Source organism: Musa acuminata, unplaced genomic scaffold, assembly GCF_036884655.1.
Source record: "Musa acuminata AAA Group cultivar baxijiao unplaced genomic scaffold, Cavendish_Baxijiao_AAA HiC_scaffold_1138, whole genome shotgun sequence".
Lineage (NCBI taxonomy): Eukaryota > Viridiplantae > Streptophyta > Magnoliopsida > Zingiberales > Musaceae > Musa > Musa acuminata.
This window is the reverse complement of record NW_027021350.1, coordinates 2,768,552-2,795,875: the sequence shown is the minus strand read 5'-3', so window position 1 is coordinate 2,795,875 and position 27,324 is coordinate 2,768,552. Positions and strand designations below refer to the sequence as shown.

At 36.8% G+C, this 27,324-nt stretch overlaps 3 protein-coding genes across 5 annotated transcripts; 1 reads left to right on the top strand and 2 right to left on the bottom strand.

Moving 5' to 3' along the window:
* The first annotated feature begins 3,562 nt into the window (after positions 1–3,562).
* On the top strand, positions 3,563–8,138 carry LOC135671141 (leucine-rich repeat receptor protein kinase HPCA1-like). The gene is made up of 18 exons (XM_065179093.1): positions 3,563–3,686; positions 3,808–3,931; positions 4,010–4,081; positions 4,172–4,246; positions 4,480–4,644; positions 4,727–4,801; positions 4,874–4,945; positions 5,013–5,084; positions 5,165–5,233; positions 5,319–5,393; positions 5,481–5,552; positions 5,623–5,757; positions 5,835–6,245; positions 6,326–6,462; positions 6,550–6,689; positions 6,771–6,990; positions 7,065–7,300; positions 7,386–8,138. The coding sequence occupies exons 1-18, from the start codon at positions 3,563–3,565 to the stop codon at positions 7,908–7,910; spliced, it is 2,799 nt and encodes a 932-aa protein (XP_065035165.1). The 3' UTR covers positions 7,911–8,138.
* Positions 8,139–9,568: 1,430 nt separating this feature from the next.
* On the bottom strand, positions 9,569–12,681 carry LOC135671184 (reticulon-like protein B2). The gene is made up of 6 exons (XM_065179149.1): positions 12,558–12,681; positions 12,107–12,304; positions 11,365–11,545; positions 10,648–10,789; positions 10,504–10,573; positions 9,569–9,880 (listed from the first exon to the last, which is right to left on the bottom strand). Exons 2-6 carry the CDS (start codon positions 12,291–12,293, stop codon positions 9,711–9,713), a joined length of 750 nt encoding a protein of 249 aa, XP_065035221.1. The 5' UTR covers positions 12,294–12,304; positions 12,558–12,681; the 3' UTR covers positions 9,569–9,710.
* A 2,346-nt stretch (positions 12,682–15,027) lies between these two features.
* On the bottom strand, positions 15,028–25,764 carry LOC135671227 (autophagy-related protein 18d-like). 3 transcript variants are annotated; one of them, XM_065179221.1, is made up of 6 exons: positions 25,567–25,763; positions 25,411–25,465; positions 23,502–24,358; positions 18,218–18,476; positions 17,155–17,278; positions 15,028–15,314 (listed from the first exon to the last, which is right to left on the bottom strand). In XM_065179221.1, exons 3-6 carry the CDS (start codon positions 24,264–24,266, stop codon positions 15,206–15,208), a joined length of 1,257 nt encoding a protein of 418 aa, XP_065035293.1. In that variant the 5' UTR covers positions 24,267–24,358; positions 25,411–25,465; positions 25,567–25,763; the 3' UTR covers positions 15,028–15,205. The 3 variants fall into 3 exon arrangements, with proteins under 3 accessions (XP_065035293.1, XP_065035294.1, XP_065035295.1); XM_065179222.1 differs by lacking the exon at positions 25,411–25,465; XM_065179223.1 differs by lacking the exons at positions 15,028–15,314; positions 25,411–25,465 and having other exon boundaries at positions 17,185–17,308; positions 25,567–25,764.
* Positions 25,765–27,324: the final 1,560 nt, after the last annotated feature.

Sequence of the window (27,324 nt, the reverse complement as noted above, 5' to 3'; positions counted from 1 at the left end):
TATATTAAAAGTGGTTAGAGGATGCTCCAAATGGATTTGTTCAAGATAGATAATTCATATACGATGAATGTTTTCCTAGCTAAGGTGTATCAAATGCATTAACGATTATATCTAAAGTAGATGCATTATGCGTAGGGAGATGTTTTGACTTATTAGATGTATTAGATGCTTTGATATTGATATCTTGAGATGAATGTATCACATATATGGAAATGTTTGACCTTGTAAGAATACAGTGAGTGGGGAGATGCATTTAATAGTTACGGTGCATTGGGTACTTTGATGATTATATAACATGCTTATACATCATGTTTTAGGAGAGGCTTTGCTTAATTAGGATGTATTAGATATTTTGATACTTATATCTTGGATGAATGCATCATACGTAGGGGGATACTTTATTTGATTAGGATATATCAAGTACTTTGATACTTATATCTTGGATGAATGTATCGTACATAGGAAGATAATTTGCCTGATTAAGATACATTAGCCAGTTTGATGCTTATATCTTAGGTGCATGCATTGAATGCATGCTGATACTTTGCTCAATTAGAGTATATCAAATGATTAAATATTTATATCATAAGAAAATTCCTTGATCGATAAAGATGCATCCTACATGAGAAAATAATTTTCCTAATTAGAATATATCATCTACTTTAATACTAATTTTCAAGCAAGGTTACTAGAAGTTTTTTTTATGATCAACTTAAAAAACTTAAATGATTTAAGATAATTGATGAAGGTGTGGATTAACATAGAAGGGTGAGAGTCGACTAGCTATTGAGTATCATTGCTAAATCTCATGATGTAGCCAATTAGAGACTCAAATTTATCTTATCGGATGATTAATAGGGTTATCACAATCTTTTTTGGATATTAAATACTAGTAAAGTAGAGATCGAACTCTTTTACTAACTATTTGAATGATAATATAATACGAGGGAGAGTAGAGTATTACTCCAAGTGTTTTACCCCAAAGTAGTAGGTTAAATCACCAATATAACCACATTAGAAGTGGTGTATAGGATCACTTAGCACCCTAAAAGTGACCACACACTCAATAGGATTGCCACTTCCATCAAAAGTCTTAGGGTTTGAAAAATAAAAGTTGAAAGGAATGAGCTCATCTTGTATCATTTTGGAGATTTGCTTAATCATTTTGGAATTATATCTTGTATCTCATTCATCTCATTAATAGTGTGTCATAGATTCAGGCTAAATCGATTGTGATTGGGGCATATTGTTAATCTCATTAGATGCATATATGGCATATGATTGATTATCGATACAACCATCACAGAGTTTCTTGTAACACTAAATAGTTGAAGGAATTAGGTTTTATACCACTACTATGTATATTAATAGTAGGAGAAGAACAATGATAGTCTATAATATATCTCGAATTAGACCTATTGAGTAAATTAAAGAAAAATCTTAATAAGTTTGACTATGGGTTGGATTTTCTAATAGGAGAGTCTAAGGTTATTAGAGAGATAATAATTGTGGGATAGAATTTGAGTTGATTTAAATGCTCTCATGGTTGAGAAGATTTCTGAGGAGAGTCTAAGGTTATTAAAGAGATGATGATTGTAAAACTAAGCTTGAGTTGATTTAAAAACTCCCATAGGAAAAGTGCTCCTTATCCGGGGTTAGTTATTGTGTTAAAGGTTGAGGGAGGAGTCTCATTCTCGAGATATCCTTGAGGGGTTCTTAATTTTAATTTTTCATAATATTTTTTTTACTCTCTCATTTGAGAGTCAATTTATTATATCAATTTTGGTCATCAACTCGACATGATGATTTGACTTAGTCTTTTTTTTTTTATTTTGTCATATTTAGAATTGAGTAAAAAATTGCGATATGGAAAAGAGATAATAGAATGTGTCTATTCGAGAAGCTTTAACCTGAACCCTTAAGGCCACTTGGTTAGATGCAAGATTTTACCATGTCCAATAAGGGAGGGTATTCCTAGCATGGCTCCTTTAATATTTAAGTCAATGTTTATTCATATTATGTGAAAATAACCCATGGATGGTTTGAGAGTTTAGAATGAGTTATGAATATTTGAAAAGATATTGTATATTGAATTTATTTTATAATTATTCATGATTAAGAAAAAAAATAAATATTTTAATAAAAAAATTTACTTTGTATGTTATATTGATATGACATGTCTAATTATGATATCATCATTTTTGGGTTGACTAGGCTTTAATAATAAATTTTGAATGATTATAAATACTTATCATACTAGTTTAGATGAAAAACTAAGAACAGAAATAGTGATACAAAGATCAGACAAGTGCAAATAGAATATGTTGGTTGGAATTATTCAAGTGTAAACTTAGCATGTGACAAACTTTTCAGAGGTCCTCATTAAAATCAAACATAATCCATAATCAAACCCTAGTATTGTGTACATAAGGACTAACTTGATTAAATAGTCTAATTTTATTTATTTGACTCTTTCACTGATCCAATAGAACTTGTATCAATCATTGACTTATTAATTTAATAAACTCGGATCATCTAACTAAAATGCTTAAGCCCAAGCAAATGTAAGAACCTCATCTAGTCCCTAGAAATGGATTATTATAATCTCCCTCGTTTAGGCTTAATATTATTATCAAAATTTAAATCACCAAAAATTTATCAAGATTTAAATATAGCTTATGATCAAAATGCATGGGAGACCTAAACCAGTAGTAGTGGCTCTAGTTACATACATAGACATTTATCACTTGGGACTCTCAATTTACTCAATACTATGTTAGTTTCAATGGGTTAGCCTATTGATTTTGGATATATATATATATATATATATATATATATATATATATATATATATAGAGAGAGAGAGAGAGAGAGAGAGATTCATTTTGTAACCTTGCAGAAGATTAAATATTTTAATAATAAAATATTTATTTTATAATACGCCAAGTTGGCACATTGATTGAACTTTGTGTCAAGTCATAATTGGTTTTAGATATAAAGTTGATCCAATTTGATAACTCATTAACTTTGGTAGATCTAAAACCATACAGAAAGAAATGGAGTTCTCTTTGCAATTTTCTCCCAAACATAATTGATTTTTTCTCGAGAATATATATATATATATATATATATATATATATATATATAATTAATTAATTAATTAATTAATTAGTCAATTATGTCACAAAATTAAATTGATCCCATCCAATCAAATCGAGATCTTTGCTTCTGAGTATGTTTATCTTGTCCGAGACGGCCGGCGTTTGATCCAGTAAAAGTATTCAGTGTCGGCCTCTTCGTGGCTGTACTCGCTTTGTACAGACGCGGTAAAGCAACGACGACACTTGTCTTGTCGACCGGCGTTGTGGCCAGCCAAACTTGGTCTTTGATGTTGTTCTATAACACCTGCGTCCGACGTTACTGCCATGTAATCTTCTCCTAGCTTTGTTCTCTGCGTCGAAGCCTCCTTGTTTGCCTCCCATCTCCCTCGGACATCCCAATGAACGAGGAAGAGGGCAGAGATCATACAACCCGCAGCCGTATGAGAAACCTCACAGCCGTGATGGTAGTTCATCCTATCAACTTTCTCCTCTCTTCGCCATTGATGTCGTTGAAAGGTCTTCTTCCACTGTTGGTATGCCTTGTTTGCGTTCGACATGGTTCCTGCAGCACACACCCGCAAGATGGTATTAGTTTTCTGCTGTGCATATTAAGCATTGTTAGCTACTTAATCATGCTTGTCATGTTGATTTTGATGGTAAGAATCTGTGTTAGTGTGGACTAACTATGATTACCGAACACGGACAGTTTCGGCTCTCAAGTCTTTATCTACTCAATGGAAGAACACACCGACAAGCTGGAGCCATTCGGATGATCCCTGTGGTGACAACTGGGAAGGAATCACCTGCAAGGATTCAAGGGTGAAGAAGCTGTGAGTGCTTTTATCGCACAGTTCATGTGTGTCCTGAGCTACTTAGTCTCTAATGGCCTTGCCATCGAATGTTTTCAGGAAGCTATTCAACATGGGAATTGAGGGCACATTGCACAGTGACATACAGAGCCTTTCTGAATTGGAACACTTGTGAGTGTCATTCTTTAGATCGCATAAATCACTCATGGAATTCATTATGTTTAGTCTCATGAAGCATTATAATGAGATGTATGAGTGCAGGGATCTCTCCTACAACCGAAATCTGGGTGGTTCGCTCCCACCAAGCATTGGCAACTTAAAGCAGCTTGTGGTTCTGTAAGTCCAGTAGGATAATTGACCTCTGCTGAGCTCACCGATATCGATCCTAATGTGCAGTGATCTGCAATATTCCTTAGGAGATTGATCGGTTGCAATTTCGGAGATCGTATCCCAATCGAAGTAGGCAACCTACTCAATCTCCATGTCTTGTAAGGATCACTCTTTGTGTACTTGTCATGCAGATATAATTGAGTTACAGAATTATAAAGGACAGGGATTCGATGTTCCAGGTCTCTGAACTCGAACCGGCTCACCGGTGAGATACCTGCTTCGCTCGGTAGGCTCTCCAATCTCACCTGGCTGGACCTTGCAGGTAATCAGCTCACCGGACATCTCCCTACTACTTCGTCGGATGAAGCTTCAGGATTAGACCAGCTTGTGAACACTCTGCACCTGTAAGTAAGCCTCTGTGGTTCTTCAGCTTTCCATGTAGATCGAGCATATCACTGTTTGATTGGTCTACTATCTGCTCAACAGGCATTTGAATCAGAACCAGCTATCAGGCCGAATTCCGAATAGTCTTTTCGGCTCCAATATGAAATTTATACATATGTAAGCAGCAACATTTACCTGATTTTCTCTATGATTAATTCTTCTGACTCGATAACAATTGCTTGTGTTCAGTCTTCTCGATCATAACAACTTCTCCGGGGAAATTCCAGAGTCGATAGGTCTCGTTCGATCACTCAAAATCCTGTGAGTTTTCGACCGTCGGTTACATTCTTCTTTCGGTTGATCATATCTGACAGAAACTATTTTTCAGCCGTCTAGACAATAATTATCTGAATGGATTTGTTCCTTCTAGTATCGGAAACCTTACACTCCTTGATGCCTTGTAAGTGACCGAAAAATTCAGCGGCAGTGCTAACAATTATTTCTCGGACTAGACTCAGGAATTACTTTTGTTTTCTTCAGAAATTTAGCTAACAATAAGCTAATTGGGCCGATGCCGAATCTGACCGGAATGCATGCCCTCAACTATCTGTAAGGATGTCTGACTACTTATTTCGATCATGCAAGTATTTCCATGCTTTGCCTTTTCGTAAAAACTCGAAATTTCCGTGCTCAGGGATTTAAGCAACAACACGTTTGATCCTTCAGAACTTCCAGAATGGCTTTTGGATGTGCAAAATCTCACGACTTTGTAAGTCAACGTAGTGTTAAAATCTTAAAATGCCATGCTTGATGAGCTATGAAGTTTAAGCCAAGCATCACTTTCCGGTGGAATCAGAATCATAGAGTCTGGGAGGCTTCATGGAGAAGTGCCACCATCACTCTTCAGCTTTCCTCAGCTACAGCAACTGTAAGACCTTCGTGACAAGATAAACCAAACATCTTATCACAAGAATCACTTTGCTGAAATCAATCTACAGGAGACTCAACGACAACGAATTCAGTGGCACCCTCGACATGGGCAGCAACATCAGTCATCAATTGGAGATGGTGGATTTCCGAAACAATGCTTTAAGCTCGGTGACACTTTCTTCCGACTACAACAACACCATACTGTGAGCGGATCTCAAGCTCAAACTCCATCTTCCTCCCCCGGGAGCTTGTGTACCTGATGGATCTCTGATGTCTGCAGACTCGTGGGGAATCCAGTTTGCAGTAATGCTCAGCTGCATGAGACAGAGTACTGCCATGAGCACCAAGACTCGGGATCTGATTCCTCCATCACCGACTGCTTGCACCCATATGAAGGGCCAATCGTTTGCAGAGCGCCCTCCTTCAGTGACATAAGTCACAATCTTGCACCGATGGCGAACAGGATCGCAAGCTTGCTTAATGGGACTCCAGTGAGCTTCTCTCTTCCGAACTACTTCTTCGATGGCAATGCGTATCTGCGAGTGCAGCTAACGATTTGCCCATCGAGTGCAAAGTACTTCACCAGGAGAGAGATCTTGCTGTGGTTTGATCTCAGCAGTGAGAACCTTGCACTCTCAGCGATGTATGGGCCTTGTTATTTCGATCCATGGCAGTACTCTTTTCGGCGCAAGGGTATCGAATTCTCGCTTTCGATAAGAACTCCTGAACTCTTTTCGACTTCGTATCGAGAACTCATCCGTTTATTTGACTCCCAGTGAATCGAGGATTGATCGTCGGAATAGCAGTCGGATGTGTTGCTGCAGTGTTGGCCATTGCAGGGCTTGGAATCTACGCTTTGTGGCAGAAAAAGCGAGCTAAAAAGGCCATCATTCTGCACAATCCTTTCGGTAAACAAGAAAGAACATTATCACTGTTCAACGGGTCTTGTGTCTTCCTGCGAGTCTCTCTGATGATTGCTGTTCTACATGTCTTAGCATCGTGGGGATCAACCGGTGGAGATGCCGGAGATGCACCACAACTAAAGTTAGCGAGATGTTTCTCCCTGGATGAACTCAGGAAGTGCACCGATGATTTCTCCAAGGACAATGAAATCGGCTCAGGCGGCTATGGAAAGGTATCCGACGACCTATAATTGTCGCCATCTCTTGGCCGCTTGTTCATCACTTCCTGGCTCAACTGCTGCATCTCTCTTCAGGTCTACAAAGCGACGCTTCAAGATGGGACGACGGTGGCCATCAAGAGATCACAGAAAGGTTCGAAGCAAGGCGGGGTTGAGTTCAAGACGGAGATCGAGATGCTCTCCAGGGTGCACCACAAGAACCTCGTCGAGCTCATCGGCTTCTGCTTCGAGAAGGGGGAACGCATGCTGGTCTACGAGTACATCTCGAACGGGACCTTAACAGAAAACTTGTCCGGTATCATCTCCACGAACATCAGATTAAGCTCCTCTTCTTCACCTCAGCTGTGACCCTCACGCTGTTGGCCGCAGGAAGAAGACACACGCAGTTGGACTGGAAAAGGAGACTTCATATAGCTTTAGACGCAGCTAAAGGATTAGCTTACCTTCATGAGCTCGCTAAACCTCCGATAATCCACAGGGATGTGAAGTCGAACAACATTCTTTTGGACGACGACTTGGCCGCCAAAGTCGCAGATTTCGGGCTCTCCATGTTGGTAAACGACAGCAATCTCGGCCATGTCTCCACCTCCGTCAAAGGAACCATGGTACCTTAATTCATCTCATTCTGCTGAATCGTTTGAGTTTTCTTCTCGATCGCCTCTGTTCTTCAATTCCTGTTGATCTTCACAGGGTTATCTCGATCCGGAATACTTCATGACCCAACAGCTGACCGCGAAAAGTGATGTTTATAGTTTTGGTGTCGTAATGCTGGAGCTGATGACGGGTAGGCTGCCGATACAGAAAGGTAAGTACATCGTTCGCGAGGTGAAGATGGGATTGGATGAGAAGGATAAGGAGTACTGCGGTCTGAAACACATGATTGATCCATCCATTCTTAACGATGAATGCATCGTTGGATTCGGAAAGTTTGTGGAATTGGCTCTGCGATGCGTCGAAGACGCATCCGATGACCGTCCGACGATGGACGAGATCGTGAAGGAAATTGAGATCATGCTAAAAGACGACAAGCTGAAGGAGAATTCAGCTTCGTCATCTTCTTCTTCTGCTGATACTGAGCTTCGACAAACTTACGATGAGCTGCTGCTCCTCAGCAGGGAAGTGAACAGCGACGGCGTCCGTCGTAGCGATAGATATTTGTTCTCGGATTTATCGGAGACTAATGCTTGCGCCGTTTTAGATCGAGGCAATGAATGAATCAGATGCTCGAACACCTAATATGGCTGTGTATTAGATCGTTGACATCACAAATATGTGATGGGGATGACACAGTTAATGTCCCAACTTCCGATGATCGAACGCCTATGGTTGTACTAAATTGGTCCCAAAACAAGTCTTAATCATGTTAACCTCAAATCATCATGGCTGTCCTTAGGGCTTGTGAGGGTGTAAAGAGAAAGGAGAACAACAAAAGGAGAAAGGATTTGTGATCCCTCATGGCTTTCCTTCTCTTTTCTTCATCATTTTGTCTTTTGAGCAACTGCTAGTGATATGAGGTGGAGGATGGCAAAGATGATGAATACTGAAAGTGATCAATGATCTAATGAATAAATACATGAAAAGGAACATGATTTTGCAGCACTAAAGACATCTGAGTTCCAACATAATTCTATGTGCAAAGTCTGGATTGAGGTCGAGATCGACGAAGAACACAAAGTAATGACAGAACAGTCACCAATTAAGAACTAAAGCTGTGTGCAAATTCTGGATCAAAATAGAGAATAGTGAAGAACATAAAAGTAGTGGCAGGAGAGTCACCAGCTAAGTAGATGCCAATGTGTTGAACCATGTCTTACTTACATCATGAAGAAGATAATAACTAAGGCTGTGTGCAAATTGTGAATTAAGGTCGGAAATAATAAACACAAAGTAATGGCAAAAGACTAACCAATCAAGATGTCAAGGTGTCGAATCATGTCTTGCGTTATGAAGAAAGTAGCAAACAAGTCTGTGCAAATTCTGAATTAAGGTCAGGAATAACGAAAGAACATGAACTAATGACAGGATGTTCACCGGCTATCGAGGTTTCGAATCATGTCTTACGTTATGAAGAAAATAATAACTAAGCTGTGCGCAAACTCGGGATAATGGTCAAGAACAATGAAGAACACTAAGTAATGACACAGACTCACCAATTAAGATGTAAAGGTGATAAATCATGTCCTACATTATGAAGAGAAAAAACAAGCTGCGTGTAAATTCTGGATTAAGGTTAAGAATAATGAGCATAAAGCAATGACAGGACACTAAGGTTTTGAATCAGGTCTTACATTATAAAAAATAATAACTAGGACTGTGTGCAACTTCTTGAAGAACATAAAGTAATGACAGGACACTCACCAATTAAAAAGATGTCAAGGTTTCGAATCATGTCTTTTACATTATGAAGAAAATAACAACCAAGACTGTGTGCACATTCTAGATTAAGGTCAAGAATAATGAAAAATATAAAGTAATGACAGGAGACTCACTAATTAATAAGATGTGAAGGTGTTGAATCATGTATTACGTTCTGAAGAAAACAACAACTAAAGTTGTGCGCAAATTCTGGATTAAGATCAAGAACAATGAAGAACATAAAGCAGTGACAGTGAGACACCGATTAAGAAGATGTTAACATGTTGAACCGCATCTTACATTATGAAGAATATGACGACTAAGGCTATGTGCAAATTCTGGATTAAGTTCAATAATAATGAGAACATGATGTAGTGACAGGAGACTTACCAATTAAGAAGATATCAAGATGTTGAATCATGTCTTACAATATGAAGGAAAAATAAAATCAGTGAGAGTCGTAAAATAGCACTGCTGCATTTGCTTCGGATCAAGCATCTCCCTGGAGGCTCATCGCTGCTATGTAGATAGGATTTCGATTGATGTGTTATTTCCATCTACTTAAATCCTCCAGAAATTGCTCCTCCATGACCATGGATTAATCAGTAATGCCAGTTGCAGAAAATTCTGGGCAAGGGTAACTCAAAACATATTCCCATCTCAGTGTTGCTTTTTATCAGAGAAAGGTCCCCGTGGAATTTTCTGGAGTACCTTCGCATCAAAAACTGCATAGTGCTTGTTGATTTCTACCATGGCCTTCTCAGCAGCTACGTCGACATGGTCCTCATACTTCTCATAGAGAACAGGTGTAGCATACAGAACTAGGAAAACTGCAAAAGATAAGTAATGGCAACCATCATTGTGTCATACCTAAATGCCTCTGACGTATCAATAAACAGACCTCAAAAGTTTACACTCATTATTATCATGTCTTAAGACTAAAAACTTAGAACAAAGGAGAGAATCATGTAAATAATTGATATGATCAGCGTGCAAAGTTGGCCTAGCAGAAGACAGTTTTCATGAAAGTTAAGCTGCCTTCCAAATTACTCATATTTCCTATTGTTCATGTCGAGTAGACATTTACTAGTTCCTAGTATGCCTTGGCAACCGGTACCAGAAGCCAGAAACCTATGAGAGAGGTGCCTAGATATTGTTACGTTTTATCTCTTTGTTCGGGAATCATCGACATTGCTTCATTTGTTTGCACTGCAATATGTCCATGATATTTTAGCTGCACACAGTGGGAAGCATGCTTTCTCTGGAAAAAAACAAGAATACAGGGCAAACATGATGATGAGAGGAAATAAGACAAGATTTCAAACATGGGGCAGCATCAGTCTATGTTTGGCTCCATGAAGCAATAGAAATCCACATGATAGCAAACTAGAAGTTCCAAAATAACTCAAAATTTTAGCTCTAATTAATTAGACAACATATAGAATAGACTGACCAATGTAAAAAAGAGTCCAGAAACTGAACCAGCTACCGACCATTGAAAGGATCCACAAACCTCCAATTACCTGCATGACAGACTTAGCTGTGAAGATCTGGAGCAAACTACATGAAAGAAAGCTTGAAGTTATTAAAATCCTACCCTCAGAAACTTCTTCAAGTCCTTCCCAGAAGCGACACAGCGGAAGGTTGCAAAAGCTTCATTTATTTTGTATCTCACAGCATGGGCTGTGGTTAAAAACACGTCTTCTGGCAATATAACCTCTGGAAATTTTGGCGGAGACCTGCATATAAAAAATTAGGTAAGAAACATAAACAAAATTTATGTCCATAACTGTAATATGGAAGAAATTGGGACTGCCATGGAAAAGCAGAAAGAGTAGCTCGACAGAGCACTCAAATTCCGCACCAAACTGACCATGAAAAAGCAAACTCGTTCAGGTTGTTTCACCATAGCGAGAAAGGTGATTGCATGATAGATGTATAGAGAAGCAATCAAATTCCATAACTTGCATATCCATGGTTTGAACTATCCTTTTATTAGCAGAATTTAATGATGAGAGCCATAACGAGATCAACTACAATGAACTCCTACAAACCGATCCACATAAGTCTCCAATGGGCACAGACCAGGCTATAGAAACTGCCATAAGCATATAACAGAATCACTCAGCATTAATATGAAATGGTCATCATTTTTCAGCAGATATAATTGAGCAAACATATTTAAGCCTCTCTATAACATCCATGGTCCAGTAGATTGCTGCTCATCATTATTTTTCAGCAACATACGATAAAACACATTAAGCTCAGTTACATTTTCCATAGTCAACTCTTGTAAGAAAATGTTGGCTCTCACCTGTTGACAAAAGATGCTGCATTAGACCAGACAAAAAACACAGCCAGTGAGAATATAAAAGAGTGGCAGATGAAGGTCAGCAGGTGATAGCCGATCCATTCAAATAGAAGCCATATAACAGTAACTCCAGCAAGTATGCTGCCCGATAGCTGCTTATTTCTCCATAGTATGATATCAGCAGCTGAAAGCACAAAAAACTCATTACCTACAGAATTAGGTTTTGTTGAATCATATTCAAGAACACATGCTAGAGCCCTAATAACTATTATAGAAAATAAGTATATGGTAGACTAATAACTCAAGCAAGCAACTGAAGTATGTAATATTTCACAAAATTATTTATACAGACATTCCTTACCATAATAAATTTTATCCCCTGACCTTCTCTATCGATAGCTAATTCCTAACTTGCAAATTTCACATTTTTGTCGGTGTCTATCTTGTAACCATAAACAAAAGACTTAAGAAACTTTTAATCTAACCAAGAATATGACATTTTATAGAGCTCAATCCATTAAAAACTGATGTTTCCACATTGCCCTGGCAATGCTTATATAAATCCTTTTACCGCCCCTCTATCTCATCCATCTACATCAAACCAATGGTCCAACATTGTTGACCTAATTGCACCTAAATCCTTCCATATGACATGGCTACTATATTCCACATAGGGAGTTGACGTTTTCATGAATCAATAGCAAATGACAGAAAACATAAGATCTGTGTGAATAAAAGCTCATACATTTTCCTCCTCCAAGAACAGCATGCACCGATGCCTTCCTCCCAAACAAATGTTTCTTCCTCCAACCATGAGATGAAGGCTTGTCGTTTTCTGAATCCGAGGAGGAGGAAGACGACCCCTTATACTCATGGATCTTCTCGTCAATCCACTCCGTCATCGAAGCGTGCTCACCGATTTCAGACATCATCGTGAACGATTCTACCAATAAAATGCCGATTGAGTCGATCAAATACCTAACCGATTTGCTCCGACAAATACGAGTGACATTAATCAAGAAAACCGATACATCTATGCACAATCAGATCATAACTTGCAGAAATCTTTCGCATTCGATTCAAATCGAAGAAGAAGAAGAAGAAAAATTCATCTCGAATCGTGTAATCGCAAAAAGATTTCGGGAGCAAATGCAGAGAATTCGATCGTGAAACACCGAGATCGGAAGAAGAATTACATTATGATTCGCAGTCCTCGGCAAAGGCTTCTCCCTTTCCTTTCTCTGTTCCGAACTCTGTCTCTCTCTCTCTCTCTCTCTCTCTCTCTCCTCTCGCTCGCTCTCGCTCGCTCGCTCGCCCGCTTGCTCAAACTGTAACGGAAACCGGCAAACTAGGAGGCCTTAAAAGCGGGAGTTTTGGGTGGTCTGCCGCGAGAATCGGGCGGCTGTGAACCCAACGTGGGACGATCAGACGGCTACCGTGGCTCCGGCGTCAGGGAGGATTGGAACGGAGACATGACGCCGTTGGGTGTGCCGAGCTTCCACGTGGACGGTTGGACTCGAGGAGCGACTTAAACCCAGGCGTTATCAGATTACGAAAATACCCTTAACGTCGAACGTCGAGGGGCCTATTGGTCTTTTTACTATAGAAATAAACTAACATAAACCTTTGACGTAAGCTATTAACTTCAAACATGTGGTATTTATTTTTAAGGAATTTACGGATTTATTGTGGCCGACTCGACTTATATCTAAAATTAAGGTTTATAGTATAATAATAAAATAATTTTTTTTTATAAATATTAATGTATTTTAATATTATTTATTTACGTTTACAAATATAAATAATATTATTTTAAGTTACTCTAAATCTTTGGTTGCATGTTTTTAAATGGATGAATTGATTGAAGGGTGATTTTTTAAAAAAAATCTCTCTTTTTTTTTTAAGATATCCCTCATTTTTATTTTTTTTAATTGTTAATCCTCTCTTTCAAATAATATTTAAAATATCACTCATCAATCTCAATTGTATTTTTTTTCGCTCATTGTTATATTGTTTTGGTCATCACAACGAATAAAAATACTATAAATGATATAAATAGACTCGTAATTTTAACGAAATAAACTTCGAGCCTAAAACTTTGGTATTGTAATAATAGTTTACGAACAATAACAAGCAAACTATGATATGTGTTTTTCAAAAGGTTTATAGTGTTTTCAACACCTTAACAAAAACATTATAATGCTATTGAAAAATACTAAATAAAATCAAAATAAATTAAGAATCATTTGATATATAATACTAAGAAACAAATAGGTATTTATAATGGTTTAGAAATAACATCACCCAAATAGAGATTAAAAAAAAAAAAACTATTATAGAATATTATAAATGACCCAAATAGACTCCTAATCTCAATCAAACAAATTACAACTCTAAGAATATTATATACAATGACAATGAAAGAGATACAATATTATATAGTATTTTATTAGAAAAACACTATACATGAGCAAAAAAACACTTTAATGATTCAAAATTGATTAAAAAAAATAATGAGAAAAAGTACCATTAAGGTTGATGAGAGATATTTTGGGCATTATTCGAATTAGGGTGGTGCCTTTTGGAAAAATAAAAATAAAATAGGGAGGCTCTTTGAGAAAGCTATTATTTTATAATTTATTTTTTGAATTAAAGAAGAAGAAAAATTATGTTATGAGTGATTTTATCATATTACACAACAATAAGCTAAAATATGAGAATTTTCCAAGGATTTCGCACAATAAAATTTTTAAAAATATTATTTTATAATTTATTTTTTTGAAGTTTGGTAGATCTCTTTATAAAAATGTTAAACCCAGTATAAAATTATAAAATTATATAATTTAGTATAAAATTATAAAAAATAATTACAATTACATTTCTGTAATTTGGTACATCATCCAAAAATAAAAAATAATATAAATTTATTTATAATATCTTAAACCCCATTGAACAAACCAAGATTTATTTCTATTAAGATTGATATTTCTTCTCTTTGTTGTAAGTTCTCAAATGTTAATATGGAGTGGAAATATGAAGGCATTACTTGCAGTTGATGAAATCTTTCAAGTAATCCATGATATGCTAATCGATTCGACACACAAAACCTAAATCAGTCAGACCAATCACATAAAATGAGTTGATGAAAAACAAATTACTATTCTTCAAAATATTCCAGAATATTTTCTCACAACTCTATAAATAGAAGCCTGTGATATAATATAATTCAGGATCTGAATCTTTGGGCTCTCGCATGATATATTGGAGTTTCTGTTCTCAAGCCGCAATATGATTTGACCCATGACACAAGTAGGCATTCAGGAATCAGTAAATCTTTCTTTCTCTACCACAATGATTTCTCTGTCTTGTTGGGAAGAAAGAGAAGACTTACAAACAAGATACACTAGTCCTTATCCCTTTGGGTTACTAACTCTGTAAAATCTAAAAATATTTATCAATACCAACATCTCTAAGGCCATGGAATACTAGAAAGGATTCAGCTCAGGTGACATAGTTCACTTGCACCAGTATAACAACCAACTGGTAACATGAGAGATTTAGTTGCCCTATATCGAGAGTAATTACAGTGTGTAATTACGGTGTATAAAATCCAGCATATGCTCAGTAGAGCATGGATGGACATATTAATATATCTGCACAGCCAGATGAGTGAGCAATTTTTTTACATCAGAACTGGGATTCAACAGAGTATCTATACATGTGTCCTTACCAGATGCTTAACTTTATGAGCTTTTTACGAGTAAAAGGAACATATGTATTTCGATAAACAGGTTGAGGAAACCATCATCTACATGAAACCCTAAGGGCATATGACATAGCAAGATCATGAGGTTACAGATTGTGGCTGATGGCGATCAGCTTTCAGAAACCGGACATATTCCGTCTGGAACATCTGGCCACCGTTCACTGGGTCGAAGGTGCACCTACAGAAGCTGGAGACAAAGGGAAAAGGAAAAGCAAGAGAAGTTAGCAGAGATACTCACTAGACGACCAAATAACAGGTAAGCTATTGGATTATAAAATGCATATGGTCTTTTTTTACCCACCTATAACCTGCAGCCAGGTCACAGATATTAACATAAACGAACAAGAATGCAAGGATCTAAACCAACGTTGTCAAATTCTTGCCACAAATAACATTGGTTGGATAAATGATTATCTAAAGTCTAGATTCACTTTTCGCATGACCTCTTGAAAGTTGAAACTGAAAACTAGAACATTGAGCTTATTCATATCACAACTCCTTTGTTAAGTACCAAAATCCTCTAAGTACAACAAAAGAAAGGTGTAGATGTCTGGAGATAAATAATTACTGATGAAATCTAGACATACAACAAGGTTAATTTGAGTCCAATACAAGTCTTATTCCTTCAAGGTTTTCTATAGTTTTGACATTCCATTAAAATTGAATTTCTAATACATTATGGAGTTTAAATAGAAATTTTGGATTCTGTTTCCAAATTTTAGATTTTTCATTGAACATGGTAATCTAGCTTCACTTATGGAAGCTTCAATCAAGGATCTTAGTTTTGGGTATTGAACCTAAACCAATCACTTCTCAGACTAATTTTGGTATCATTGTGTACCAGTTACTGGTGTCAAGCAAAAAGAAAAACACAAAATCCAACAAAGGAGGAGCCGTATTATCTTCCTCTTCTTCCATCACTGCTTTCATTACTTGCTTTCAAGTTGCTTTTATGAGAGGTCTTCTTTTCGAGTGAAGTCCTCAGATTAAACAATAAAGGAAGTAATTAAGTAATTTAATGGAGGACTCCTCAGTTATTAGTCAATATCATGTTATACTGCCAGGTTCTGACCAAATCAGGTAAAGAAAAACAAGCTTTGGTCTGGGGTAAACAGGTTCATTCAACACGATCTGAAACTGAGTGATCCAGAATACCAGTCCATGGTTGGACCAACAGGCATTGCCTGGTGGGGCAGCTATTCATGATAACAAAATCCTTGGTCCCGGTAAGACCAAAAATGAAATCATCAAGAGCGTATCCTAGAAGACGTTGGGTTGCTGTAAAGAAATCAGCATGATTTTTGTTTCCTAGATAAAATCAAGACAAATATTCATAACAAGGGTTGTTTCTCTTTATTCTTAGCCTCATTCTTCTTTTCTCAATACTCCACTTGTTTTCTTGTAATTCCACTAACCATACTTCTTTATGATTCTCAAGCATAAATTAACCATCACTGCAATACTGTTATGCATCAGGTTACTGCAGAATATCTTATGTAGAAAATATATTCATTGCCATCCAGCTAGAGGTTGCTTCCAGAACCTAACCTGAGGTAACCAAGGTTAGACCATTATTATTTTCTAAAATGATAATGGAAAAGACAAACATTTGGTGGCTAAGTGCCAATAATTGATTGGTAAGAAATAAGTACCTAACATAACAAGAAGATATTTACAAAATGCAAACATAATGATTTAGAAACCAAGCATCTAGGTTGATCAAGATACAAGGTACTGCAATACTGTTATGCATCATGTTACTGAAAAATATCTTATGTAGAAAATATATTCACTGCCATTCACCTAGAGGTTGCTCCAGAACCTACCCTGATGTAATCAAGGTTAGACCATTCTTATTTTCTAACTCAAGTGATATGGAAAAGACAAACATTTGATGACTAAATATCCTTAATTGATTGGCAAGAAATAAGTACCTAACGTAACAAGAATATTTACAAAATGCAAACATAATGATTTAGAAACCAATCATCTAGGTTGATGAAGATATAAGGTAGGAGGATTAATACCTGCCATCCATGCCAACAATCATGACAGTGTTTTGAGATCCAAATGCAGCAATATAGCGTGTAACTTCTGGCAAGTGAAACTGAGCGAACGACCATTCAGAACTGAAGTACTTTGGCAGGACACCTGGGTGATTTCAGTTCATAAGAAAATATCCTGCTTTTACCAAATCAATGCACTTCTTAATGTTGCAATAATGATAGCAGATCCATGACGTAATTGTCACATACTAAAGAATCAGTTTTCCCCCAACAAAATACTATAACAATCAGATGAAAAATTTACTTCACCTTTTTTTCACATCATAAAACTATTCAACTACAATTTCTTTCAGCAAAATAGTTTTTGTGCAAAACTTTTATGTTGAGATGGATGCTTAAAGTTTCCAAATAACTTTCATAATCTAGCATTAATTTGAGGTGCACTTTTACATACAAGTACTTGATAGTTAATTCTCAACCCAGCAGAATTCTGTTATACAAATTGATGTGTCAGCTTGTGCCCTCATTCTGGCAATTGGTTTAATCTTCCAGTCAATAATGATCTGAAGTTCCAGATTAAGAAGTTAGCCATTTTCCTTGTGTTTTTGTGTTTTTTGTTGGCTTACCATAGGCCTGTGAATTGACCCCGATGGTCACCCAGTGAATATTTTTAACAGTTTGAACCCTATGAGAATTGCAACCTGAACTTCAAGCTCTATGTTCTAGACCAGGAGATAGCAATGAAACAAATACTATCAGCAATAGAGCTGAACATAGTTTTCCATGATGAGGTTTTAGATAAAACCTGCAGTAGAAGTAGAGATATAACACCAACATGGTAAATATGATTTGTAGATCAAGAAGCTCCATGTGGTTAACTCAGAACCACAAGCTTTCTAGTTAGAGATCATGACTATACTCATTCCTTCAATCTCATGCTCATAGGCATTTTGCAAAAAAGCCATTGTGAATAAAATAGCTAGAACACCAGAAACTGACGGTATTGTTAAAACAGCTACATTCCAAACATAAACCACAAGAACAAAGACGAAAAAAAGAAGCAATAGAGCATGAGATGCCTAACCTCTCATAAAATATAATGATGAGTTGTTGTTGGCTCCAGTGTTCGGAGATATAAGGGCATCAACTGGAGTAGAAGAGTTATGATGTACCATTTCTGGAGCTTGAACAGCTGGAAGCTGGAAAGAGGCATCTTCCCCACCCACTCTAACTCGAAGTCTGAACACATGGACAGTTCCTTTATCACTGGAAACGACCAGCCATTGTACATTTGTAGAGAGAGCAATGCTATATATCTCAGCCCTATCTAATCCTCTCCGTACCTTTAATTATAGAGATCAGAAATGAGTAACTAAAACACACTTAACAAGCAAATATACAGCAAAATCTTAGATGGATATAGAAGGCAATTAACTAGCAAACACAGAACATAGAAGTCAAGGCAATTAACTATCATTACATCTAATGGCAAGCACAATGAGCTAGAGAAACATAATTCACATAAATAGGATATAAAGCCACATAGAGTGAAGAATAGCCTTGCCAATAAAGTCCAAAATCTGTTTGTCTTGTCTTGCTTCATCTGATCAGAATGGGAGATTTGGTAAGCTTCACCAAAAGATGGAAAAACCTTATAGATATGACCTAGTGTTGCCCATATCAAATCAATGATTTAAAAAGCGCTAGGCACCAAAAGGCGCCAAGGTCCCACAATGCCCTAGGAGTTAGACGCTCACTCGAGCGAAGCGAGGCGCTCTAAAGTATTAAAAAAAAATACTATTTTCCTACTTGGATTGACAATTACTGAATAATCTTCTTCTTCTTCATCTCTAATATGTTCAACATTATCTGCGGGTAAAATCTCATAAGGTTTATTCCTTTGCATCTTTTTTTTACTCATATAAGATACCAACTCTTCTTTTACATCAAGTGAACACGTCTTACATGCTGATGCATTCTTGAAGTTCCCTACTTGATGCTGTTTTGCAAGGAAAATACGACCTATAATAGTCTTATCACAAAAGATGTAAGTAATTGCATTAGGATCTTTAGGATCCTTTAGATAATTGTGTTTCTAAGCAAGATCCTTTCTTGAATTTTTTTATGAATCTTCTGAATTGTACACTTGCCATTAATCCTAAAATCCTAGTAACAATTCCAAATAAATAGATATTAGCAGTGTTAAAATATAATATGGATTATTATATGGTAACAGTAGTTAACAATCTACTATTAACAGTAGTTAGAGGAGGATAAAAGAGTCACCGACAGTAAAAAGTGGAGAAGAAGGCAGCGATAACGGAGGAACTTTCGGACAACGACGATGGTGGAGGAAGCCGTGGATGGTAACAGCAACGGCGGATGAAGCTTCGGACGACAACAACAACGACGAAGGAAGTTGCGAACGACAGTAGGGACGATGGCGGAAGCCACAGACGACGACATCGTGAACGGAGGAAGCTTCAGAGGTGTCAATCAGTAGCAGAGGAAGCTATGACCCTCTCCCTCAGTGGTGGAATGAGCTACACATAGAAGCAGCAACAACGGAGGGAACTGCGCATGAAAGCTAGACCATCGGACTAGTCTGTCAATGACAGAGGAAGCATTGGTCCTATGCGTCGGTGGCAAAGGCAACGGCTGAGGAACATCAGCGATGGCAACAACCGTTGAGCTAGGGTTTATGGCTTGGGATCGCACGGGCAGATGTGGGTTTGGAAAGTATAGTAATAGTATGTAGCTTAGTTGGTTCAATCGAACCAACTAGCTACTATTCAACTTAATAGTCTGGTTTGGTTGCTTTGTTTGAACCGAGCGCTCACCCGAGGCGTCCGACGCTTGGGCTCAGGCGAGCGCCCAAGAGGCGCTTCACTGAAGCGCACCGCTTCAATGAAATTCAGACACCTTAACCATCTAATTTTCCTCAAAGCCATTTTTAATTTAATAAATTTTAGACAAAAATGGGCGAGAAGAATGGTATCAAATATTAATATCTGAAATAGAGCATCGATCAAAGATTGCACCATTAGTATCATATCATGCCAAACAAACAGATATCAAGAGATACCTGGTGCATCTCCCTGGCTATGACTTTCCTCTTACTTGTGTATCATAGAACTAGAGTTGCTTCATTGAAAAACCCTATTTCAGTTTCTATAGCTGAGGGCTAGTAGTTAAGTCAGGCCTTCATTTATTGCATATATGCCACCAACAACATTTCACCAGTGCCAGGGGTATGTTAATCATCCTTTGTTTCAATCTTCCTATTCAAGCAACATAAATCTATCACTTTTACTGTGAAACTAGAATCTGAACTAGTAAACCAAACCAGGGTTGCTTATGAACTAAGAACTGGCCTAGATGTAATTCAGAGGCAATATGGATCTTAGATCTAAATCATGGAAGATCCTATTTTGATTAGACTGAAATTTGATATACTTGTCCTTGACAGCAAGATGCAACTTCTATTGAGAATGTTAATGGAGAACATCGTTCACAAAGAAAGCAAGCGAAAGACATCTTTAGTAATAAAAATTTAAATAACTAGTTTTCAGCTTGCAACAACAGAATAATAGAAACTATACAAACATGGAAATTTCCATACATCATTTGAAAGTGAGAAATAACAAGCATGTCCACTAAAATCTTAATTTTTTTTTTTTAATATCCCCCGGAATTTGAAATCTACAATTATGACCTTGAAGTTAGATGCAATTTGCAGACTGTTAAAGACCTACTATCTGCAATTAAAATATCCAATATCCTCCCTTCCGATGATGTCCGTGTTTGCTTGCTAATTGCCATTAGAGTCCTTTCCTCCAATAGTGTATCTTGTACACATATATCTATAGACCAGTTATCATTAAAATCATTTCCTCCAAACAAAACTATGCTACTTTTCAGATATGCCCATTAAAGTAGTCAGATCTAGGTGCCTGTTAAATATGGCCTTAATCCCAGATAGGCACAGTCCACACATATTAAACCATGGTTTAGCTAGTCTTGCACTATTAATGCCAAACAAGAGGGAAATGTTTGATGGTTTTCAAATTACTGAGAGAGATCTACGTAAAATCAAGATTTTTAAATTAAGAAGAAGAAAGCTCCTAATCCAGCCTAACTTGTGAAAAAAATTACATAAATAGCTGCTTTGAAGATATCGTCTAACTTCTATGCTCTTTCCTAAGCGTGGTGTTCATTGAACTAGAAATCATGTCAGTCCTTCTCAATCATACCATCTCTATCCACAAATATGCTATCCTTACTGATCTCTTACCATATTAAACATCAGATCATCACACATATATTAGGTATATTCCTAGTGAATTTTGTCATCATGGTAACATTGCCCTAATTGAGTCTTAGAAACAAGATAAGGCTACATACGTGGACCCAACCTCACATTGGCGGAGTATTGTACATCGAGAGGACCTCTTATATTAGGAATATTCTTGCACAACCCTAGCATACACATACAAGTAAAGGATAGATGCAATTGCTATACAAGCCTGGAGCAAGTAGACTTATGAGAAGAACTAAACAGCAATGTCTTTTATGAAGCAATGCTTAAGATGATTGTGCAATCCCAAATACCATGGCACCAGCCTTTCCACTTTGCCCCTGCCAACATGGTTCTTGATTTCCCACTACATTAACCAACCAAATTCCGTGAGCTCTTATATCCACGTCTCCATGTCTTTTCCGTCCCCACCTCTGAGGCTTGCACATGTGAGCCAGTAGCCTTGTATGAGTGAGAATATGGCTTGGGATTCCTGTGGGATGAGGAATTGAACAAGTTCAAACAAGGCTATTATACCATGTTTAGGAACAATCCAAAGATAGGAATTCCTATTTGGAGTCTGATAAGGGCTGACACCCTGTTTTTGATCCTCAAAAGATTCAACCAGCTCAAAATACCAAAAAGACCAGATGGCCAAAAACGAAAGATTTAGAGGCCAGTCTTAAAGAAGTTCTAGTCCAAATATGGCCTGTTCAGCCTCTTACAACATCCTTGTCAATCATTTCACATGTTCCCTGAAATAAATACATTGGAAAGGTATTGGTCCAACATCTTCAACAATTGTCTACCTTTCCCAACAATAATATTTTCTAGCTAAGTCGACCTCTTGGAAGAGTGCATCTCTTCCATGAACTAGAGAAAAAAGAGCGTAATCAGCAGGTAGAAATGGTGTTGATTATACCTTCACATGTAGCAGTCTCGCCAGCTGGCATTAAACGATGAAAAAAAAGTTGCAGAAACAATGAAAAAAATCATAGTTGTAACTTGTGAGTGATGTATAACTCTTTAATTGAGCAGAAAATGTTCCAAGCCTAAAAAGTGGCTAAAAGGATCATCAAAGTGCCTAACTTTAATTATGAATATATTAATTTTCTAATTATGCAGAGAAACAAGCACAATATGGGGTTTTTTCTGTTTAGCTGTTGGGTGCAGTCAGCTCAAGCCAAGTTGGGAAAACTACTTTTGTGCATGTGTTCAAAGAGGAATGAACTTTTGTATGATCAATGGATGCTCAGTCGTTGATCACTATTAACTGTGGTGAATGTCAAGCCATTGTGACGCTGCTTGCCCCAACTGAATCTATCATGCTAACCAAATACTAAATATCTGAGAAATTTATTGCATGAAAAAGGAGACTTTCCAAATGGATGAGTGCACATTCAAGCATCTAGAAAGTTAAAAAAAATAGCATGCTAGGTTGGTGAAGAAGTTAAGAAAAACCTCATAGAAGTATGGAACTTCAAATATTTAAGAAGAGACAATCCACCCATCTAATCCTACAGACAGATGACAGATATTTAGGTGCATAATGAGAAGAAAGGTAATATCATTAAATAAAGACATTCAAGGATGCAGCAGTTTCAGGGTTTTCTAGAACATGGAAATTAACAAATAACAATGTATTAGCACTCATGGCATGTAATTAATTTAGTCATACTCACAACAGCATACCATGATTTTAAACATAACGCAATATACACATATTAACATACTTATAAATGCAAAGCTTTTGCCTGGTGAAGATGTGTAGTTGCAACAATTATTATTATGCAACTAGCTGCTATTGTCATAAACATTTGGCCAACCTATTGACAGTAGCAAGAAGATGAGTACATTGTGACAAATTTGTTTGAAGCTATACAATAACATAGGAACCATTAAAGGAGGTCGAGCATGATGCTGATAACAAATACCATGACTAGGATACACAATTAAACCATTATGAGAACAATAAGTGATGCAAAAAACTTAAACCAGTAAAACTGAGATGGAGGTGTCTATCCTAGTTTTCCTTGTCGGGTCAGTGGCATAAGGAAGTTTGAAGTTTTACCTCTTGTAGTTGTGTACCATCCATTGTGTTAAAAATTCTAATCAAAGTCCCTTTTGTGCTTGCAGTTGCAAGAAGTAACCCATCCAAAGTCATGGTCATACAAGATATCTGAGAATCATGAGCACTAATGACCTTTGTCATCTTCAAACCAAAATGTTCAACACGGACCTCTCCCCGACGTAGACCAGGGCATGCCAACACTGAAGTGCTAGAATGGTGTGAGAGGCAGCAAAGTCCCTTTGGATTAGATTGAGTTTCTATTTGATGAAGAAGCTTCAAGTCTGTGAAGTCATACACGTAGATCTTGTGCTCAAGAACTATGACAATACGATCTCGTCTTAATTTCACACCTCTGACATTAGATCTATATGCATATTCACCAACACAACGGCTCTGATGATCATCCCAGATCATAACTTTATTTGGTGGGTATTGCATATTGGCACCACCACCAACAAGAGCCAGGATATTAGAACGAAACAGCATTTCTACTATTCCAAATCCTCCACTTTTCAAGTCTCTCCTAAAGGTTTCCTTGAAGGGATCACAGTTATATATCCGGAAGCCGTTGCTTGTTCCAACAGCAAAGCACCCATAGTCCTGATTCCAAGACACCGACAGCAGCTCAGTTCCATTGTCATCATCGTAGTCTCCTGGTTCTGGTTGACTGAAAGGAGTTGAAGATGGCCATGACTGTTGTGACTCCAATGAGGCAATCCCCATGGGAGGATGAATGCTTGACGATGTTGATATTCTCGAGCTCATCAAGGAAACCAACAGTCACTTATGTCCAAAGAATTCAAAGGTCATTGCAACATAAGTGATTCAACATGGATTTCAATGGACAGCGTGCGGACCTGCAACAATGAGATTCAGAAGTTAGAACAGCCTGAGATAATTAACTTGCCTTAATCTAGAGGAACAGCCTCTGATAAAAACCGAATATACCATGAGAAAAACAGAGAAGCATTTGCAGACATTTCATCAGATCAAACCTTGACCTTCTCAAGTATCTGTATTATCATGCAGTACAAACATATGCAACTGCCTAATGCATAAAAATTACAGTTATAATTCTGTAGTTTAACCATGGAATATACATAAAAATAAAAAATTAAGCCATTAGAACTTGCGGAAGATCTTATAAGGTGGCTCATAATAGCAACAATACATTTCGTGTATGTGATCTGGAAAGTGCATTTAGCATGAGAAAGAAAACGATTAACGAAAAGAGCAAAAGAGACGTCAACACAATGATTCATAAGTACATTTAGCATGTCACGTTCTAAATCAAATTTCTCATACGGGCAATTTGATAACAACCTATCATGTGCATCCTTTGTAGTGCAATGGTACACAACAGATATGATTACTTAAAGAAAATAAAAATCGAACATCATGAATAGCGATGCAAACTAATTTATTCAGATTAGAGAAATAATCCAAATTCAATAAATGAAAGGAAAGGCAACAATTAATAATCCAAACCAAAAAAGGTCAATCCAAAAGCTGATATGCTAAAAAATCTAAACTACTCGAGATTTATAAAACACGTAGCCATACACTTGGATATTATCGACTTTGTGGCTTCAATCACAATTCTCTAAATTCCGGCAGAGGATTTAGGGGGAAAAGATGCAACTTCGAGAACGTAACATGTCTATTGAAGGCGCCAGGTATTAGTGAAACAAACAAGATCATTAACTAATGAAGGCTCGCCAACGTCGATTTCCATGAGTAATAACGGAGAAAGGACAGATTTTAACCAGATCCCGTTACACATCCGTGCAGCCAAATTTTCTAGAGTCAAGATCGGGATACATCACTAAAAGAAACGAATCAATCGGCCAAAAAGCCCCACTTTTGACACCAAAAGGAAAAGAATACAGCGACGATAAAACCACCATACCTTCCACAAAGCTGTAAAACTCTTACAGTTAGTGATTTCTTTTGGTGTCCAAAACCTATCAATAGAATTTTGGATGACCAATTTAGGAGACACCGAATAAAATCTAAAACGATCTAATAACCAAAAAAATCTCAAAATAAAAAGTGGAAAAAGCACCTCGATATCGATTCAATGCAGGAGGGCGGTCTCGGAAGCACGATTCACCGACTCGCCAACGGGTAAGGAGGGCAGAGAGAGAGAGAGAGAGAGAGGCTGAAGGCGATCGAGCTCCGACGACAAACACGTCCGAGTTTCACACCGATCTCTCTCACCGATCTCTCTCGCTTTTATCGCGACCAAGCCAAAGAAAAGGGAAAGAAGGCTCGCATGGAACGAATAAAGGAACGATCGGGGTGAATTCTAGAACCGTGGGGAAGGTTTCTCTAGGGAGAGAGAGATCCTCTCCAACTCGCAATGTAATTTGACGTTTTCAGTTCCCAATCGCGCCGTTCATCCTTCCCTTTGACGGGTTGAGGCTCCGTTAAAGTGTTGAAATCAGAGGATGGACGGCTCCGAGGAGATATCTATAACCGTCCAGTTATATATGAATCGCGTAGGATCGCAGCAATCGTTTTCGAATGTTGGTGATCACATCTTATTAACGTAACTATAGGCAGTATTACTTACTTCTCTATGTAACATAATAATAATAATAATAATAATAGTAAATATTATTTATAATGCAATTAAATAAATAATAATAATAATAATAGTAGATACTAAACAATAAGTAAAGATAAAAGATGAATCAGTTATAAATGATCAACATAACTGAGTTTTGTGATTGTTTCTATTGAGATATGAATGGTAAGTTTAATTTTATATTTTATCTATAAAATTTTTATTTCATCAGAATTTAAAATAATATGCTCTTTAATGAATCAAATAATTGACTTGATAATATAGTGCTAAAAGAGTTATGATAATAGAGACAAGAAAAGGAATTGTGCCTATCAATGGAGATACTATTATACCATCCATATAAAGTATCATACAACATATACAATATAATATTATTATAAAAAATTTTATCATGTTATAGTATCATACAACATATATAAATATAATATAATATTATTATAAAACTAATCCAACATGAAAGATCCTAAGTCATGTATGAATAAGGTATATAAGGATTCCAAGTGAAACATAATCAACAGGAATAAAAAAATAAAATTAGAAGAAATGTTTTTTCTTCCCTTCTTTCCTTTCTTTTCTTTTCTTCTTGTTTTTTTTTTATTTTTTTCCTTTTACTTGGTTTGAGGCTCTTATACAAGAGAGAGTCAAGTTACAAAATGACAATTTAGTCCAAGACTTTGGATTTAATGAGGCTCTTAATCAAGTGTAAAAATATTATTTATAATTTTAAAATTTAATGAATGAGATTTTAGATTTTAATCCTTCAACTATTTATACTTACATATAAATTACTATAATATGATAAAGGACATGTCCTTTTTCTCTCAAACCGAAAACGAATGGTTGAAAGACGAATAAATGTTAAAATATTACTGAAAATTGTTACTAAAATTTGACCGAGGAACAATTACAAAATGGAACCTTGAAATTTTTCTCCGGGAAAATTTGTATTACTATCTATTTAACAACTGTATTTTATTGACATGACTAAAAAGACTTATACTCATGGAGTGATTATATGTATATATATATATATATATGTATATATATATATATATACATGTAATCACTCCATGAGTATAAGTCTTTTTAGTTTTATTTAAGTAAACATGTTGGGAAATTTGGGGTGACATCATATGCCCGCAGAAGAATAGTAAACAAAATCTCAAAATTCTCATAGAAAATAATGTTTCATCATGTGCAAGGATTAGTTTGCCAAAACCCATAAAATCGAAA